This window comes from Cheilinus undulatus, linkage group 19 (genome assembly GCF_018320785.1).
Source record: "Cheilinus undulatus linkage group 19, ASM1832078v1, whole genome shotgun sequence".
NCBI classification, from domain to species: domain Eukaryota; kingdom Metazoa; phylum Chordata; class Actinopteri; order Labriformes; family Labridae; genus Cheilinus; species Cheilinus undulatus.
Window position 1 is genome coordinate 1,077,142 of NC_054883.1, and position 18,683 is coordinate 1,095,824.

The window sequence follows — 18,683 nt, forward strand, 5'->3', positions numbered from 1 at the left end:
AAATTCTGAGATAAACGGTCAGAATTCTGAAAACTCTGAAAAAAATGATGCAACATTGGATGCTTGGCTGGTTAAAGGGGGCCCTTTGTTATATTTTTTTCTGGGGACCCAAAATCCCTAGCTACACTCCTGCACACATGTAGGGAAAAGAATGTTACCTCACCAGTGTTCTGTTTCTTTTTTATCAGAACACAAAAAATAAGATTAAAAAATCATTTTCTTTTAGTGAAAAATATTTTTTGGAAGGAAAAAAAGAATAAGAGGGATGGAAACAGTTCTTTTTCCTCTTTCTGTTGTTGTCAGTGAAGGAAGATCAAAGAATGGAATACTGCTGATGTCACTTTTTATTGACAACACCTGCAGTGAGTCAGTTTGGGAAAAAGGAATGTTACCTCACCAGTGTTCTCTTCTTTGATCTTCCTTTCTTATCAGATCAAAAACAAACTTTTTTTAGAGAGCACACAAAAAAACCGTATTTTTAATTATATATATATATTATATATATAAATATTCCATGCTTTGATCTTTTCATGAGGATTATTAGCACTCTCTATGTCTACTGGTGAGTTTGGACCCTATAGTGTGCCTGAATGAAGAAATGTGCTCAAATATAAACAAAAGTCAAAAATGGACATAAATGTATTTTAATTGATTCTATTTCGCTGTGATCTTTTTTAGATCTTGACTAAGGAATCTCGTCATGTTGGAACAAAAAAGCTGGGTTTCTCATGAAACGTGTTCATTTCATAACACAGGGGAAATGGAGTCAAATCAAATGTCTGCATGCATGTTTGTTCAGTAATTTTCTTCCATCTTAACAAGCATGTTTCAGAAAAACCGGACGTGATTTCTCATGAGGGAGGTTGTGGTGGGTCCTGATGATGGACCCTAGGGTCATGTGGGTCTAGGGTCTCCGGGTGGAGGCCGATTCCTCCTGCCTGTTTTACCCGACCTAACGGTATCCGGTGTGTCTGATTCGAATTTAAATGAAGCTCAGATAAAGTGTGTGACAGCGGGTAACATGACTATTCTGTTCAAGGCGGAAACTTGAGATCAAACTTAGGCTTCCTCATTAACAGGCACTTTACTGCACGCTCCCACAGGCTCGGTCACAAAAGCAGTGCGCATGCGTGAGAGGTAGTGATCCGTCTCGCCCATAGAGGATCTTTGGCCCGCTGCCTGCGTGCCCCTGCAGTGTTTGCGTGCTGGCGCAAAGCGCGGCCTTCCGTCTGCGCTCGTCCTCATCAACAACAACAACCAGCGGACACCGCGTTTACCGGCCCCCGGTGCTCCGACAGACCCAGAGGAACTCGCTCCCACCGGGCCCCTGTGACGGTAAGAGCCTGCTCCCGGCCCCGCGCTCTCCTCGTCTCGCGCTCCGGCCACCGTTTCCGCGGGAATGTCTGCGCGTTCTCGAGCCGCTCACGGCCGCTCGAGCCCCGTCTGCTCGTGAGGCCGCGGCGCCGAGGCTCGCGTGCCTGCGTGTCGGTCCCGGGGACGGCGGGAAGGAGGGTCCGCGAGCCAGCACGCGGCCCCGCTCCCCGTCCGAACGGCGCGCGGGTTTACCGGAGAGAAAAAGAGAACAGCCATGTAGAACCACGATGAGGATGAAGGAGGGAGAGACGCCATTTTGTTAAAGAGCGGAGCAGCAGGCCGACCTGTCCACCATTAATCACTAAACCGAGATTAAACTAAAAAAACGAGTCTATTTACAAACAGACACACACACACACGGTTCACACTCCCTCCCACACTGACTCTGGATAGGACCGTGAGAATCCCCTGTCAGCAGCCGTCAACCGGAGCTTTAAATTTAACCGTGTTAATCTGTGTTTAGCATGCTAACCGGAGCTAACGGCAGTATCTCTGAAATAAACTACTGCCGGTTCTTCTGACGCCCCGGTTGCAGCCGTTTCTCTGACAGTGTTGCACCCATTAGAACCCCCCGTATGACGTCCCGGTAGCGAGCCGGGTCCGGTGTGCCACGGTCGCCTCGCATCTGTTAGCCTGTTAGCTCGATTCGGTGATGTCCGGGTTAGGTATCAGTCCCGGTCAGAGTTGACTCGGTGTCCGCTTCGGTGCAGCTCACTGGGGCCCGTTAGCCCGGGTCAGTCCTGGTAAACACCGGCAGTGTGCTCGGTGCTGTGTGCTCTGCCCGCACGTTCACTAAAATGAAGCGTGCACACGGAGCGCGTGTCCGAGGCCATAGAGAAAAGGGGGAGGGGGGCAAACTGCCTTTGAGCAAGGCACTAACCACCTGTAGGTCATGTGATCTGAGTTTAACACACAGCCAGTCCAACACAGGCCAGCTGGGGGCCAGAGCTCATTTATTCTGAGACAAACTGATTTTTAGTGTGAGACGAGAAATCTAAAATCACCATCACTGTTTAGAAATGGGGCTCCACATCCTGGTTCCAGAAGCAGAGTCCATTCTCTCCTTAGTGGATTTAATCATTGGTCATATTAAGTTTCCAGTTCAGACTTACCACAGTTTCCTTAATGTGAAAAAATACTCCAGAAGTTCTAGCACTGCTGAATATGTGGACTAGTTTTACCTGTAGACCTCTGATCATCTGTGAATTCCCCCTCACTGGTGCAGTACAGTCCCACGGGACAAGCAAAGTTTGTGAGGTACTCTGGTTTACAGGGATTTCTGAATGAAAACAGTATATTTATATTTCTTAATACAACAGATGTAATGTTGCGCACATCCCATTCTGCAGGTGAAAGTTCCTGCAGTCCTATACATACTGATACCCAGAGTTAGCAGACTGCTGGGTCAGTGTACTTTCTGGCGGATCCATTTCCTGGTTGAAACAAGACTGAAAAAAAAAAAACAGGAGAAAAAGTCTCGTTATTCCGTTTTTCTATTTTTGACCAAAAATGAAAAATGGCAATTTTTATGTTTTTCCCATAGACTGTAGAAAGAATCTGACAAACCCTGTGTGACGTCAGCTGTCTGCTTACAATAGGCGGACTCAAACAGCTGTTGAAGCCAATCTGCGACGGCTTCCATATTGAAATCGCGGTTTCAACCGAACTTTGGATCAACCTAACGGCCCGCCCACTAAGCGTGACGCCCTGTCAGCTAGCAAGCTAGCATTCTGGTTGACAGAAACATAGCTTCTGCCTGTTGAGCTATCTGTCAATCAAATAAGAAGCGCCAATCAGTCTGCAGTGAGGTTTTTCCCAAATATAATCTAAAACATTGTGGTACAAAAAAATTCACCAGAAGACACTAGCTAATGAGACATGTTTGGTTTTTTGAACCAGGCTGTAAACCAGTTTATTTCAGGTCTAAAATCAGCTGTTTAACAGGTGTTCAGATGGGACTTCTGGTGTTCCTGCAGCCAGCCTCAAGTGGACACTCGTGGTATTGCAATTTTTTGCACTTTCTCTTTGGCTTCATTTTTCAGGACCGGAGGTTGCCACTTGGTTTTTCCATTCTTGACTGAAAAAGAAAAAACATTGAAAAACAAGCTGTTTTACTGTGTTTTTTTTTTTTTTTTCATTTTTTCATTTTGGTCACAAGAAAGAAAAAAACAAATAACATTCTCAAAAAAGGTCAGGGGACTAAAATGTAATCCGTTTTTCTGTTAAAACCAATAAACGAAAAATGGCGCCCTTTTTTCGTTTTCAACCAAAAACGAGAAAATTTTTATTTTTCTTTCTGAACAAAAAAATAGAAAACGTAAAACCAAGATCAAATTAACGGACCAATAATGGTTTTCGGATTTTCCCTTTTCCATTTTGCCATTTTAGGTGTGGAGACAAAGAAACGGGAGCACATGACCATGAGGTCAATGGACTCCCTACCAAAATAAAATCCAAACTTATAAATTAATGATAATAAAAAGATAAGTTTTGTTAAATAGTGTTTTTATTACCTCCGCCAAGGAGGTTATGTGATCGGCAGGGTTTGTTTGTTTTTTTGTTTGTTAGTGTCAGGTTTCAGGAAAAAGGGAGGACCCAAATGCAGATAAAGAAAGATTTAATTAAGCAAACAAAAGTCCAAGTAAAAACAACTGAGGATCACGAGGGAAAAAGCCGTAAACAAAAGAACTTACAACTAAAACACTGGAATCAAAATCAAAGAAACAAAACAAAATCCAAAGGAAGGCACAAGGGAAGCACGAGGAGTAACTGGCACAAAGAAGACATCGACAGAACCGACACAGACACACGGAGACAGAGAGCTTAAATGCACAGGGAGTGATTAACAACAGAAGACAGGTGTGGACAATCAGACACAGGTGGAACTGGTGAAGGTAATCACAGTGGAGGGAAACTGAGGCAAGGAAGCAAAACTAGAATCCCACACAAGGAAAGGCAACTACAGAATAAAACAGGAAACATGAAACCTAACACAAAAAGCACACGAGGACTGAATGACAAAACTAAACTCTAGAAGCTGAACAAAGGAAACACAGGAGGATACAAAGAACCAAACACAAGGAGGGAAACTAAAACACAGGGAGGAAAACTGAACATGAAACGCAGGGAGTAAATCTAAACATGGAATAACTAAACAAGAAGCACAGGGAATAAACTACACAAGAAACACAGGGAGGAAAACTAAACATGAGACACAGGAATTAACTGAACATGAAACACGAGGAGTAAAACTAGACATGAAACAAGGAATAAACTAGACATGAAATACAAGGAGTAACTAAACATGAACTAACATAAGGCACAAAATACACAGAAACACAAGGACTACAAGAAACACTAAATAAACTGAACTAAACACTAAAACATGATGTACAGCACATAATACATAGAAATACAAGGGCTACAGATAACATCAAAGAAACTAAACACACACAGAATTATGACAGTTTGTTAGCAACATAACAAAAAGTTACAGATGGATTTTGATCAAATTTTCAGGAAATGTCAGAAATGGCATAAAGGAAGAACTGATTAAAATAATATCTCGTGGCCACGCAATATTATTATTTTTTATTATATTTTTAATTTCCATTTCCTGCAATTATCATAATGAGCCTAATGGTGTGTATGATAAACACTGTAACATTGTTCAAAAATAAAATCGCTTTTTAACGTAACTTATCTTTTTATTATTATGAATTTATAAGTTTGGATTTTATTTTGGTAGGGAGTCCCCTGACCTCATGGTCATGTGCTTCCGTTTCTTCGTTTCCACACCTAAAATGGCAAAACAAAAAAGGGAAAATCCAAAAACCGATATCGGGCCGTTATTTGGTTTTGGTTTTTCATTTTGTTTTTTGTTCAGAAAGAAAAAAAACGTTTCTTTCATTTTTGTTTGAAAACAATAAAAGGAAAAAGGGCGCATTTTTTTTTCGTTTATTGGTTTTGACAGAAAAAAAATTATACTTTCGTCCCCTGACCCTTGTTAGGAATCTGTGTATCATTCGTTCAGTTAATATTTGGTTGATAACTGAATAACAAATAATGAAAAAATGGTTCATTTTCTTGATTTCATTTCTAAAACTAAATCAAATAAACAAGAAATGATTCGTCTTTTTGACTTTTGCTATTAATGTTGGGCTCAGAGAATGTAATATGAAAAAATGGGCATAAGCAGTTAGTACGATTTTAATATTAATTTGCATTACCTGGTGCAGGTGTTGTGCTCAGAAAAGCATCCTGAGAATCAGATGCCCATCGCTAAGGAGTTCATGCTTCCTGGAATGATACACGGAACACAAACACCGGCACCAAGTTAAGTCACGTTCCCGCACTTATGCTCCTTCATTTGCATTCGTGCCATGCTTTGGTCCGACTTGTCCTTCCGTGTCGGAGCCAGGGATGCATGCCGTGTCCAAGCACGGAAGAGCGTACTCATGCTGGCCAAATGTACTGGACTTTTAGGCTCAAACGTACCCAGGCACAGTACAGATCGCCAAGTGTGAGAGCGCCCTAACTGCTGGCGTTTGTATATATATCATTCCAGGAAGCGTGAACTCCTCAGTGATGGGCATGTGATTCTCAGGATGCTTTTCTGAGCACAACACCAGCAGAGTTAGGTAAATGAACAGTGTGATCAAACTGACTGCTTGTGGTTGTTCTGTTACATTCTATTCTTTGATCTCATTCTAAATATCAGAAATAAAAACAGATTTAGTGAAAAACAGATAAAGTGAAAAAGGAGCCATTTTTCATTTATTTGTTATTCAGTTCCCAATCAACAATTAAATGAAGAGACGAAACACAGGTTCTGGTGATGTAACACAAAAAAACAAATCAATAATCTCTCAAATTACATAATATGAATGTGTTTACCAACTCAGTGGCTGAAAATAGTCGAAAAGAGGTTTTTTCTGAGGGGTCCCAAAACACCAAAGTTTTGAGGCGACTTTATCTGAGCCTCCTTGAGACTGCACGAATGTAGGTGAGCCTTTTTCAGCATCGACTAATGTGATTGGTGCCAAACAAAAACTGACATACAATTAAGAAACTGTGTGATTGGACAAAATAATGTATAACATTAGACAGGCCACTCTTTTTTTTTAAATTGACTTCAAAGTTGCAAGTGGGCTTAAATGGTGCCTGGGCTTAATGGGTACACTTACCTTATTTTTCCCTTTATTTTGTAACCGTAGGTGTTGTTGAAAAAGAATGTTACATCACCAGAGTTCTTTTTTCAGATCTATTTGGGAAAAAAGGAAGACACAAAAATCAAATCATTTTTTTGTTTTCAATTTTTCATTCCTAATTTAACGTCAAACTGCCTGACAGAGCCACACAGGTACAAACGCTCGCAGTGATGAATAAGTCCGCTCTGACGGATGAGGATGAGGAGATGCTCTCAGCAGGAACCCTCTAATCACCGTTGTCTCACCTGTGTGAACGCAGATGGCAGAAACGGTGAAGTACGTGGATGATGAACACAAGAGCATCTTCCTGAAGCTGCTGAACGAGCAGCGTCTGGAGGGCGAGCACTGCGACATCGCCGTCGTGGTCGAAGACGTCAAGTTCCGAGCTCACCGCTGTGTGCTCGCCGCCTGCTCAAACTACTTCAAAAAGCTCTTCAAGAAACACGAGGTACTTAAACTACACACCTGTGATACACCTGTGCTTCACACATATAGACATGGCGTGAGTATGTTAGATCAGTCGCCATGTTTCCTGTTCACAACCATGCAGGAAATGTGGCAGGACTCAGAGTAACCTGGAGTGGGTCTCTGTGACAGAAGGTTAAACCAGGCTTCACCTGTAGTGACTCTGACTCACCTGTCTCCTCAGGTGGATAACTCATCAGTGATTGAGATTGATTTCATCCGCTCTGACATCTTCGAGGAAGTTCTAAACTACATGTACACCGCCAAGATCTCCGTCAAGAAAAGAGACGTTAACCTCATGATGTCATCAGGGCAGATCCTCGGCATCCGCTTCCTGGATAAGCTCTGCTCCCAGGTAACACAGGAACACAGGTAACTCACACCTGTCTAACCAGCTCTGAGTCTTAGGGTGAAATGGTCTGAAGTCCATGAAATGCTGACTCAGAAACTCAGGAATTTCTGGTCCCCAAGTGTCCAGCTTTGACTGGAACCATTTCAGTGGAATGTGGTCAGCGGGGGTAACGGTAGTACCAGCAGTTATCCCGTTTCAGTTCTAGTCACAGTTCTGGTTTTAAGAACAAAATAATCATGAGTCAGCCGTTACTGTGCCACACGTTCAGCTGGTTAGGTTCAAAGGTTTTCTCTATTTTGTGTTGAAATAATTTGGCCATTAAAGAGGTGATTTTGTTTATTTGTTCTTATTATATATCATCATTTTCATATACTTCTGCTTCCCCCCTCTTTTATGTTGCTATATTGCTTTAACTTTGATAAATGTGTGTAATTTTGTAAAATCAGTGGGTAATTGTATTTGACAATCTCAGTTAAAGCTAGACAGCTCACCTTCAACAGGTAGGGGGGCTCCTAGGAGATAACACTGGGAACCACTGCAGTGCTGGTGTCACCTGTGGACAGGTGAAGCTCCGCCCTCTGTCTGATGATGCCTTCATGTGTCCTCAGAAACGAGACATGTCGTCAGAAGACAAAGAGAAGTTTCCATACGATATAGTGAAGATGGCGCTGCCGCCTGAAGCCCAGCTGGCCGCTGACGCAGAGGTACGTCTACGACCGATAACCATACACTCCATACACTCAATAGAGGTAAGCACTGACGTCCTTCTGACTAATATCTATCTGGATGATGGACACCTGGACTCAACAGAGATCCATCCTGGCCTCTTAAGATCAGGTGGACATGGACAGGTGGTTAATGTCCACGGTCCACCATTGCCAATAAAGAAAAATCAGCTTCTACGACTGCTCCTCAGTAGATACTCAGTACCCTACCCTTTACCTACTGACTCAGCTCTGGCGCTGTGTTTTATATGTCTGGAGTATTATTACCGTAACTCTGGTGTTGAAAAGCTGAGAACTGTGGTCATGCGCCCATATATGGTTCATTACGGTACTCGCAACCATATGACGTGGGCATTCATAGCAAAACACCGGAAGTATCATGAGACCGCTACACAGATTCTCAACACTGTAACTCCTCAAAAGTTTGCTCAATCTAAAAAATTCCAACGCTGACAGAGAGCTGAGAATGTGTGCTTTCTGGCAATATATGATGTGTGGTATATATATTACGGTAATGTCGAACAGTACAGCGAAAACAGCAGCTTTGGCAGAAGACAAGTGAGAAAAGGAGAGTAGAAGAAGTAAGGAAGAGAGTGGTGTTTTGTTTTCTAAAAATAGCGTTAGATAGTGGCATTTGTGCGTGTCTGTCATGTGCAATAACAATATGTTACTGAGAATGTTGAGAATGCATTTTTCCACCTTTATTTGCATTAACTGTCACCTATGTATATAGTTATCTTTTGCACTGTGTTTTGCACACCCAGAGTCCTAGACTCAAAAAATGACTGGTGATTGTTCTAAACATGTATAGGTTCACATTTCAAATGTCAAATCAAAACTTCATGAGCAAAAACAAAATTTCTTCTCATAAAAGCCATGAAAAACAAATCTGTTTGTGTTTTTCTTCTTTCAAACTGCTGACAATTCCATATAATGTGCAATAATCATTAACCAGATGTTGAAAAGTCAAGTTCAAGTACTTCTGGGAAAAGGGAGCAAAACTCTCAGACTTAGGGCATTTCCTGACTATTTTACAGCCATAATAACAAAATATGTCCAAATAGCCATTTTTAGACTAGGTAGGTAAAGGGTTAAAGTAAATTCTGGATTAAATATTTTACTCTTACCTGAGTAGCTGTATAGCCCTTTATATCCACTTCTGTTTCAGTAAACTTTACTCAGAGTGCCCGTATTTTTACTAGACTTCTACAGTCCCGTACCCCGTCCACCTCTGAGTTTTCCTCACATGTAGCTGAAGCATTCAGTGACGACATTCAGCACAAACATGGACGTTAACCTCCTGATGATGAGGATTTTTCTGTGTTTTTATGAAAAGGTACTCGGGGAGCACGATGACACACCCACCACAGATGACCTCGTTGAGGCATCGACCAATCAGGAGCTGGATAAGTCTCCCAGTGCGGCGCTGCGCGTTCAGGAGGCCATCTTGAAAGAACTGACCAATGAGGACGTTCACAAGGTAGACTATTATCGCATCCTCAAAGACAGCAACACACGTCAACACCTGTATGACATCACCTGGTCGACTCCTCCAGGTGACCTGCTACGACCAGGATGTGGTGACAGAGATGGAGACGGAGCCTAAAGACCTGGGGGCGGAGCACCACGCCACTCAGACGCTGACGTTTGCAGACAGTATGGGGGAGGTGAAGGACGAGCAGCCGCCTGGCTGGTCCACAGCCACCGCAGACATGAAGTTTGAATACCTGCTGTACGGAACACGAGAGCAGCTTGCCTGCCAGGTGTGTGGGAAGACGTTCCTGGACGAGAGCAAGCTACGGTACGCTAAATCTACCTAGTCAACACACTTATAATGCCAGTGATTTTAAAAATGCCTTTCTTCCTGTCTGAGGAGGTTAACGACCAGTGCGTGTGCCACGTCTGATGTATAATTTTCGTAGAAACGCCAATCTGTACTTCCACGTTGTCCCGTCACTGTATATAACTCATAATGGCTATAGATTGTTTGCAGTCATGTGATCCAATGATGTGCAAATGTCAGATGGAGGGCAGGAAGTACAGTAGTACAGTGATACATTCCTAAACAGCACAGTACTCTTGCATTATGATAGCACTTCTCTGTACAAAGATTACTTCCTGCCCCCCATCTAGAGTTCTCCACCATGGTGTGACATCATCTGCATGGAATCTATCGTGTATTAATAACATCTTTGTACAAATTCCTGAGGCACACCATATTAGCCACAGTAGCTAGCTAGCTCTAGCCTTGCTTGCTGTGATCAGTATCATTTGACTTAGCACAGTAAGGGTGCACTCACACTAGGCCATCCGTACCGTGCTGTATTCTAACCATGCTGAAACCCATTTGAACCCCTCCCCTGTCCCCCCTTTGGCCCGCACTCACACTGCTCAACGCATCCAGGCCTGGGCACGGATACGTCACGCACTGACGTCATCACACGAAGCCTCCACTGTTGATGAACTTGTACGTGTTGATGACTCGGTGTACATGAGTGTTGTTTTTTGGCTGTAAAATAAGTACAGATTTATACAAAATCTAATCTGACACCAGAGTTATTTCACCTGACCTGGGATCAGTAGCTAGGTTAACTATACGGAGCCCAGTGAGGAGAGAGAAAGCTGTTCATAGTGGAGAGTTATCGCTCACAGCGTATAATCTGGAGCCTGATCAAGCACTTCTGCTGAATGAAACCCAGACTTTTTAACTTGTATGAGCCCCTACAGTTGTTCTTCTGCATGTCCGTGTACTATCTGAATCCCCCTGGCATTCCTTTATGCACCATAAACTGTGCAATCTCTCTGTCTCATTTTTGGATGCCTTTCAGTGCAACACCAAACAAGCTCTCATGTCATAGGACAGCCTGTATTCAGAGCAGGATTAAAAAGGTTACATTTTTTTTTATTATTATTACCGCAACAAAAGCAATTTTGACCATCTGATGAGGGCTGGAAGTGAAAATGCCACAGGATTAATAAACGATGTTCATTCAAACGTCAGCGGCCAAGACCACAATTTCACTTCTTGATAACATGAAATAGAATAAAAGGTAAGTTGATTCAGTGAACGATAGTATAATAATTATAATTTTTTAATAAGGTTAAATCAGCCGTGAGAGTAACCCCTGCGCACACACTTGTCCATGTATTTGGCACTCTGTGCTGTCAACCAGGTCCCTCTGTTGTTACTTCATGTTACGTCACATTCCCGCGCTTATGCTTTTTCATTTGCATCCTTGCCGTGCCTAGGCCCACCTCGTCCTCCTGTGCCCAGGGCCGTGAAGCGTGAAGTGCCAAAGCAAAGAACGGTTGCACTCACACTGGCCAAACATACCGGACTTAAGACTGAAATGGGCCCAGGCATGGTACGGATGGCCTAGTGTGAGTGTGCCTTTAACACCAGTCTTTAGGCCCCTTAATGGCTGTTCATTTGGAACCAGTTTGGCTTTTTAAATGTGGAACAAAAACTACAAAAAAGAAAGAAGGAAACTGACTCTCAAATGAGAGACAGTTCCTGTCATCCATGTTCAAAAGTCAGCTTGTAGAACTGGTTGTTGGTGAATGACATGCCATCACTCTGTCTCATACACAGATAAACCAATAATCGTCTCCTTTTGTTGAATGCTCTGAAAGTATTCCATGCTTGCCTTTGAAGATGATGTCATCCTTAAAAGCTCTGGAAGCATCGTGTCCTCTGCCTTTGAAGATGGTGTCATCCTTTAAAGCTCTGGAAGCATCGTGTCCTCTGCCTTTGAAGATGGTGTCATCCTTTAAAGCTCTGGAAGCATCGTGTCCTCTGCCTTTGAAGATGATGTCATCCTTTAAAGCTCTGGAAGCATCGTGTCCTCTGCCTTTGAAGATGATGTCATCCTTTAAAGCTCTGGAAGCATCGTGTCCTCTGCCTTTGAAGATGATGTCATCCTTTAAAGCTCTGGAAGCATCGTGTCCTCTGCCTTTGAAGATGATGTCATCCTTTAAAGCTCTGGAAGCATCGTGTCCTCTGCCTTTGAAGATGATGTCATCCTTTAAAGCTCTGGAAGCATCGTGTCCTCTGCCTTTGAAGATGATGTCATCCTTTAAAGCTCTGGAAGCATCGTGTCCTCTGCCTTTGAAGATGATGTCATCCTTTAAAGCTCTGGAAGCATCGTGTCCTCTGCCTTTGAAGATGATGTCATCCTTTAAAGCTCTGGAAGCATCGTGTCCTCTGCCTTTGAAGATGATGTCATCCTTTAGAGCTCTGGAAGCATCGTGTCCTCTGCCTTTGAAGATGATGTCATCCTTTAAAGCTCTGGAAGCATCGTGTCCTCTGCCTTTGAAGATGATGTCATCCTTTAGAGCTCTGGAAGCATCGTGTCCTCTGCCTTTGAAGATGGTGTCATCCTTTAAAGCTCTGGAAGCATCGTGTCCTCTGCCTTTGAAGATGATGTCATCCTTTAAAGCTCTGGAAGCATCGTGTCCTCTGCCTTTAAAGATGATGTCATCCTTTAAAGCTCTGGAAGCATCGTGTCCTCTGCCTTTGAAGATGGTGTCATCCTTTAAAGCTCTGGAAGCATCGTGTCCTCTGCCTTTGAAGATGATGCCTATAAAATATTCAATCCTAGGTGCACCTGTTTAACTGTTAAATATGTCATCTCACCTGTTCTCTTTAACTGTAGGAAACACGAGAAGCTTCACTCTGCTGAGCGTCCATTCGCCTGTGAGATTTGCTCCAAAGCTTTCACCACACATGCTCACCTGAAAGGTGAGGTCACACCTGGGCTAACATGTCATAAGGTTTTCGGTGTGATATATGATCTAATGACTTCATTCACTGATGGAATGCCCTCACCTGTTGGCTCCACCCCCCTCTTGTGTGTTTCAGAACATCTAAAGATCCACACGGGCTTCAAACCCTACCGCTGTGACGTTTGTGGGAAATCGTTCATTCGAGCTCCAGACTTGAAAAAACATGAACGGGTTCACAGCAACGAGAGGCCGTTTGCCTGCCAGATGTGTGACAAGGTCAGCTCACCTGTCTGTCTTCTCACCCTGCTCACCTTTGCAGTGGATGCTCCTGAGTTCTAGAACAATCTCCCCATCCACACAGGATCTGCCCAGTCCATCCACATTTTGAAGTCTGTCTCTTTGAATTGGCCTTAATGTCTAATTAACCATATCCCCTCCCACTTCTCCCTTTAGTTTATATTTTATATGGAGTGGACAGTCTCTTATCTCTTATGTATTTAAAGTTTTTTTAATTGTTCCTAATAATTCTCACTACTTTATTCTCCTTTAAATTATTTTATGTTTGGTGTTCCCTTACCTCTGTGTTTTGTCTCTTGGTTGTACAGCTCTTTGGTCATTGTATGATATTCTTAAATGTGCTCTATAAATCAACATTGACTTGCTTTTACCTGTTTCTCTCTCTCTCCCGTCTGTCTGTAGGCGTTTAAACATAAGTCTCACTTGAAGGATCACGAGCGCAGACATCGAGGAGAGAAACCGTTCGTCTGTCCGTCCTGCACCAAGGCCTTCGCCAAGGTAATGATTCACGGCTGCTCTACTCTGTCAGAAATCATAATCAGAATTCCTCTGATTCATACTGAGATCAGGGTAACTGATGAGAGCGACCCATCTTGGTTCTCTGTCCAAGCCATGCTGGCTGGCAAACAAAATATATGCTTAGTAAAAGAATGTACTTGAAATACAAAACCAACACCGCCTAAATAACAGCTTTCATTTAATGTCCAACAAAGCCAACAGCCAATCGTTGTTTACAACCTTGGGGTGCAGCCAGAGGTTGCGTTGGACTTTTTTGTTGTCCGTCATTTTGACGGAAAGGGTCGTAAAAATTCCGTCATGCCATTTTACAATCTGTCATTATAATTTTCTCTTTAATATCTGTAATATGATATAATTCAATATGACTTTATTTCTAGTGTTTAATTCATGACACACCATTGCTAAACTTATATTCCAAAAACAATCAATGAGGTTCTGCATTTTTAAAGGGCACTGAGAGAAAGATGAACACAGCAGCAGCGTTTACTTCTCATCATTTTTGCAGTGATGGTGGAGCAACAATCCCTGTCTTTAAGCAATCAGCTATGAACTGCGCCATTTAAGATATCATGCAGTTTTGAGGATATTTTTAATGTCAATTTGTTGTAGTTTGACAACCATAGCTGATAAGTTGTTAAAAGGCTGCACTGTGGAGCTGTGCGCATTTGTCTGCTCCACAGGAGTCTAATCTGAAAAAAACGTCATGCACTCTGACCTTGCACACTGAGTCAGGTGTTTTTGGCCTTGACGGCGAAAATTTGTAGAATGTGGCAAATAGTTTCGTACTGCGAGCCTGTGTCTCTGTCACTTCATTAAAATCCATCTGGATCCACCCTGACAGAGGGCTTCATACAGCACACACTCATGCCTCATAGCGCTGAGACAAGCTGGAGAGATGAAGATCAACTTTTTAATTCTGTCTCTGTTATGATCTGTGAGTAGGATACAAAAATATGCCTTTACCTGTTATATTTCCCTAGTTGATATCCACATAATACACGGGAAAACTACGGTGCTCAAAGTGATGTTTTCAGAGAGAGAGAAAGAGGGAGAGGGTCAGGCGGTGGTGAGCGAGCAAGAAAGAAAAAAGCAACAGGCGCTGATCTGAATCATCATTCACCATCTCTCTGTTATATTTTCATGGTTGATGTCCACATGATAAATGATCAAACTGTAGTGTTTAAAGTGAAGTTTCGGTACTGAGCAAGCGAGGTGGAAGCAGCAGGAACTGTTTTGAATCACCGGTCACCTTGGACACATAATTTCGCATAAATTCGAACCTGTTCCGAAAAAAACCCGGAAAATAAAACAACAATTTCGGCATCAGTGTGCAGACATGATTAGAACAATATGAAACAGATTCATTATGCACAAGCCTTAACACTGCATGCTGACCTGTGTATTGAGACACCTTCAGCAACCTCTCAGTGTTGTGCATCTGTCTGTGTGTGTGCGCGCTGAAAGGCACGCTCATCCTCATCATTCTAGTGCATCAAAATGACGGAGAGCCTTCAAAATTCCCCGTCATCCTTCAAAAAAATCCATCAATGACAGAATATTTGGTTAACGCAACGTCTGGGTGCAGCAGAGAAGAGGGACGCTGATGGTTCATCTCCACATTGTGTTAGGTCTATTTATATATTGGTATTAGTTTTGGCTAAATTTGATTTGTAAATATCTCCATATTGTATAAACCCCAATATTGTTAATCCTAGTCAAACTAAGAAACAGAATAATATACAAGTGTTGTGTTCTTATGTGGGCCTTTTTAATGTTTTTCTTGCAGGCCAATTCAAAATGACCAAGTTGGCCCGCAGCCCACAGCTTGGACACCCCTTATATATTTACTGATACTCAGTGTAATAGTAAACTGTTCTTAACATTATTGGACATTCATTAAACGCTGTTAGAGTCTGGTCCATGTTGTACTATCTCACTGGGGTCTGATGTTTATAATGCTAATGTAAACAAATAAATCCCTCTTTTTTTCTCTACAGCTACAAATGCTGTAGTGTGTGGCAACGGTTTACTTGCTTCATCAGTATACAAATAAACATTAAATAAATAAATATATCTGTGTAATGATAACATTAGTACTATTGGAGTTAAATGGTAATTTAAACAAAAAAAAATCTGTCATCAAAATCTTTACCCTAACAATAAACGTAAAGTTTCTGCAGTGTGTGGCTGTATTGATCTACAGGTGCATCTCAGAAAATTAGAATATTATGAAAAAGTTCAATGTTTTTCGTCACTCTTGTCTGAAAGGTAAACCCCTATATTATATAGATTTATTACACATAGAGTGAAATATTTCAAGCCTTTTTTTCTTGAAATGCAGATGATTATGACTTACAGATAAGAAAACCCCAAATTCAGTGTCTCAAAAAATTTGAATATTACATAAGATCAATAAAAAAAGGATATTTTAAACAGAAATGTCAGGCTTCTGAAAAGTATGTTCATTTCTATGCCTTCAATACTTGGTTGGACCTCCTTTTGCATGAATTACTGCATCAATGTGGCGTGGCATGGAGGCGATCAGCCTGTGGCACTGCTCTGGTGTAATGAAGCCCAGGTTGCTTTGATAGCGGCCTTCAGGTCGTCTGCATTGTTGGGTCTGGTGTCTCTCATCTTCCACAGATTCTCTATGGGGTTCAGGTCAAAATCAAGCACAGTAACACCAAACAATACAAGAACTTTATTTATCCCCAAAGGGGAATTCAATAGTCATGTCAATAACAATAACAATAGTCAAATTCCATGGTCATTGAAGCAGCTTTTGGTACCTTTGGCAGTGTGGGCAGGTGCCAAGTCCTGCTGGAAAATTAAATCAGCATCTCCATGAAGCTTGTCAGCAGAAGGAAGCATGAAGGTCTCTAAAATGTCCCGGTAGATGGCTGCGTTGACTGTGGACTTCAGAAAACACAGTGGACCAACACCAGCAGATGCCATGGCAGCCCAAATCATCACTGACAGTGGAAACTTCACACTGGACTTCACGCAACGTGGATTCTGGTCCTCTACACTCTTCCTCCAGACTCTGGGACCTTGAAGAGTGGAGAGGCACAGAATGTGAATTTTCTACAGTCAGTGACGATTTGCAGCAGCTATGATATTAATGAAAATGATTAATGAAATTAATCTTTAATCAGAAGTTAGCACAGACTAAGAGCTCTGTCCTACTGACAGTTCACTCATTGTTACCATTTGTGCACACAGCACCTGCTCCACAGTTAACTGCTATAGGTTGTTTGCAGTCATGTGATCCTGAATGTCCATTGGGGATCAGGAAGTGGGGGACGGAGGAATGTTAGTACTTTACAGCTCTAAATGGACCTGTATTCTGCAGTTCTCATCAGCATACATGTGCTGAGTACAATCCTTACACTTTAGAAAACAGTTACTTTTTTCACTGTTTAACTGATTTACCTGACATGGTGGCAGCATCATGCTGTGGGGATGCTTCTCAGCAGCATCATGCTGTGGGGATGCTTCTCAGCAGCATCATGCTGTGGGGATGCTTCTCAGCAGCATCATGCTGTGGGGATGCTTCTCAGCAGCATCATGCTGTGGGGATGCTTTTCAGCAGCATCGTGTTATTTTCCAGTCAGACAATGAGCCGAAGCATCCAGAGAAAGCTACACATAAATGGTTTAAGGACAACAAGAGGAATGTTCTGGAGTGGCCAAGTCAAAGTCCAGACCTCAATCCTCTAGAGGATTAGTGTCTGGACTTGAAAAGGGCTGTTCCCTGTGCAGCCTGGCAGAGCTTGAGCGGTTTAGTACATAAACACTGGTTACTCTCATTTATCTTGCTTACATGAAAGTGGGCATAAACCCACATTTACCTTCCTGCTGCTGCTCTGCTCCTTCACCGCTGCTCTTCTTTGTTTTCAGGCGTCTGATCTGAAGCGTCATGAGAACAACATGCACAGTGAGAGGAAGCAGCTAAACCCTCTGCAGAGCGACACAGAAACGCTGCAGGCCGCCGCCATGGCTGCTGAGGAGCAACATCTGGATGCCATCAGCTGCTCCTAACAGCTCCTCCTCCTCCTCCTCCTCCTCCTCCTCCTGCTGCTCCTCACCGCGTGTCTGTATTTAGAGTTAACTTTTTCTCCTTTTGATTTGATCAGGATGTAAAAGAAGCTTGTTCTGCTCTGAATCATGAACTGATGACCTCATTGATCATGTGATCATGCTGTGACATGTTGACCTTGGCCGACCTCCCCCAGGCTTTGTGTCTGATGTAAATAACGTCTTTGTAAATGAACCGGAGCTTTTTTATGGTCCGGACCAAACCGTGTACAGAAAACATTTGTGATGAAATAAACCTGTTCTGTTCAGTTTCATGAGCAGAGCGGCCATTTTTAATCTCTGTCTGATGTATTTTATGGTTATGTGTCTACGGGGGCCCAGAGAGGACACTCCCGACTGTAAGATACTAAACAGGGACACCTTAAATGTTTATATTAATGTAACAGAAATGAACGGAGATGGACCACGTTTCCATGGCAACAGTAAAGTCCAACAGTCAGAGACAACACTGTAACAGTCTTGGATTGTGGGTACTGTACAACCCCATTTCCAAAAAAGCTGGTACACCGTGTAAAATGTAGATAAAACCAGAAGTCAATGATTGTCAAATCTCATAAACCCATATTTGATTTACAGTAGAACAGAAACAACATATTAGATGTTGAAATGGAGACATTTTACCATTACAGGAAGAATATTACCTCATTTTGAATTTGATGGTAGCGTTATGTTTCAAAAAAGTAGGGACAGAGCAACAAAAGGCTAGAAAAGTATGTGGTGCTGATCAAAAACAGCTGGAAGAGTATTTTGAAACTACTTGGGTTAATTGTCAACAGGTCAGTAACATGACTGGGTATAAAAGGATCATTTTAGAGAGGCAGAAGTAAAAATGGGCAGAGGTTCACCAATCTGGAAAACTGAGTCTAAAAACAATTTCAGAAAAATGTTCATCAATGTAAAATAGCTAAGACTTTAAATC

General features: G+C 42.4%; 1 protein-coding gene across 1 annotated transcript; it reads left to right on the forward strand.

Annotated features, from left to right (window-relative positions):
- The first annotated feature begins 1,138 nt into the window (after nt 1-1,138).
- Nucleotides 1,139-18,040, forward strand: zbtb14 (zinc finger and BTB domain containing 14). The gene is made up of 10 exons (XM_041813629.1): nt 1,139-1,335; nt 6,844-7,032; nt 7,234-7,404; nt 8,010-8,105; nt 9,463-9,606; nt 9,683-9,927; nt 12,782-12,867; nt 12,988-13,127; nt 13,551-13,646; nt 17,567-18,040. Exons 2-10 carry the CDS (start codon nt 6,844-6,846, stop codon nt 17,705-17,707), a joined length of 1,308 nt encoding a protein of 435 aa, XP_041669563.1. The 5' UTR covers nt 1,139-1,335; the 3' UTR covers nt 17,708-18,040.
- The last annotated feature ends 643 nt before the right edge of the window (nt 18,041-18,683 follow it).

Excerpts from the sequence above, each read along its gene's own strand:
- zbtb14 (XM_041813629.1), top strand. The coding sequence starts at position 6,844 with ATGGCAGAAACGGTGAAGTACGTGGATGATGAACACAAGAGCATCTTC. Across the intron at positions 7,405-8,009 it reads TGGATAAGCTCTGCTCCCAG|AAACGAGACATGTCGTCAGA; the intron begins GTAACACAGGAA and ends ATGTGTCCTCAG. Across the intron at positions 8,106-9,462 it reads AGCTGGCCGCTGACGCAGAG|GTACTCGGGGAGCACGATGA; the intron begins GTACGTCTACGA and ends TTTTATGAAAAG.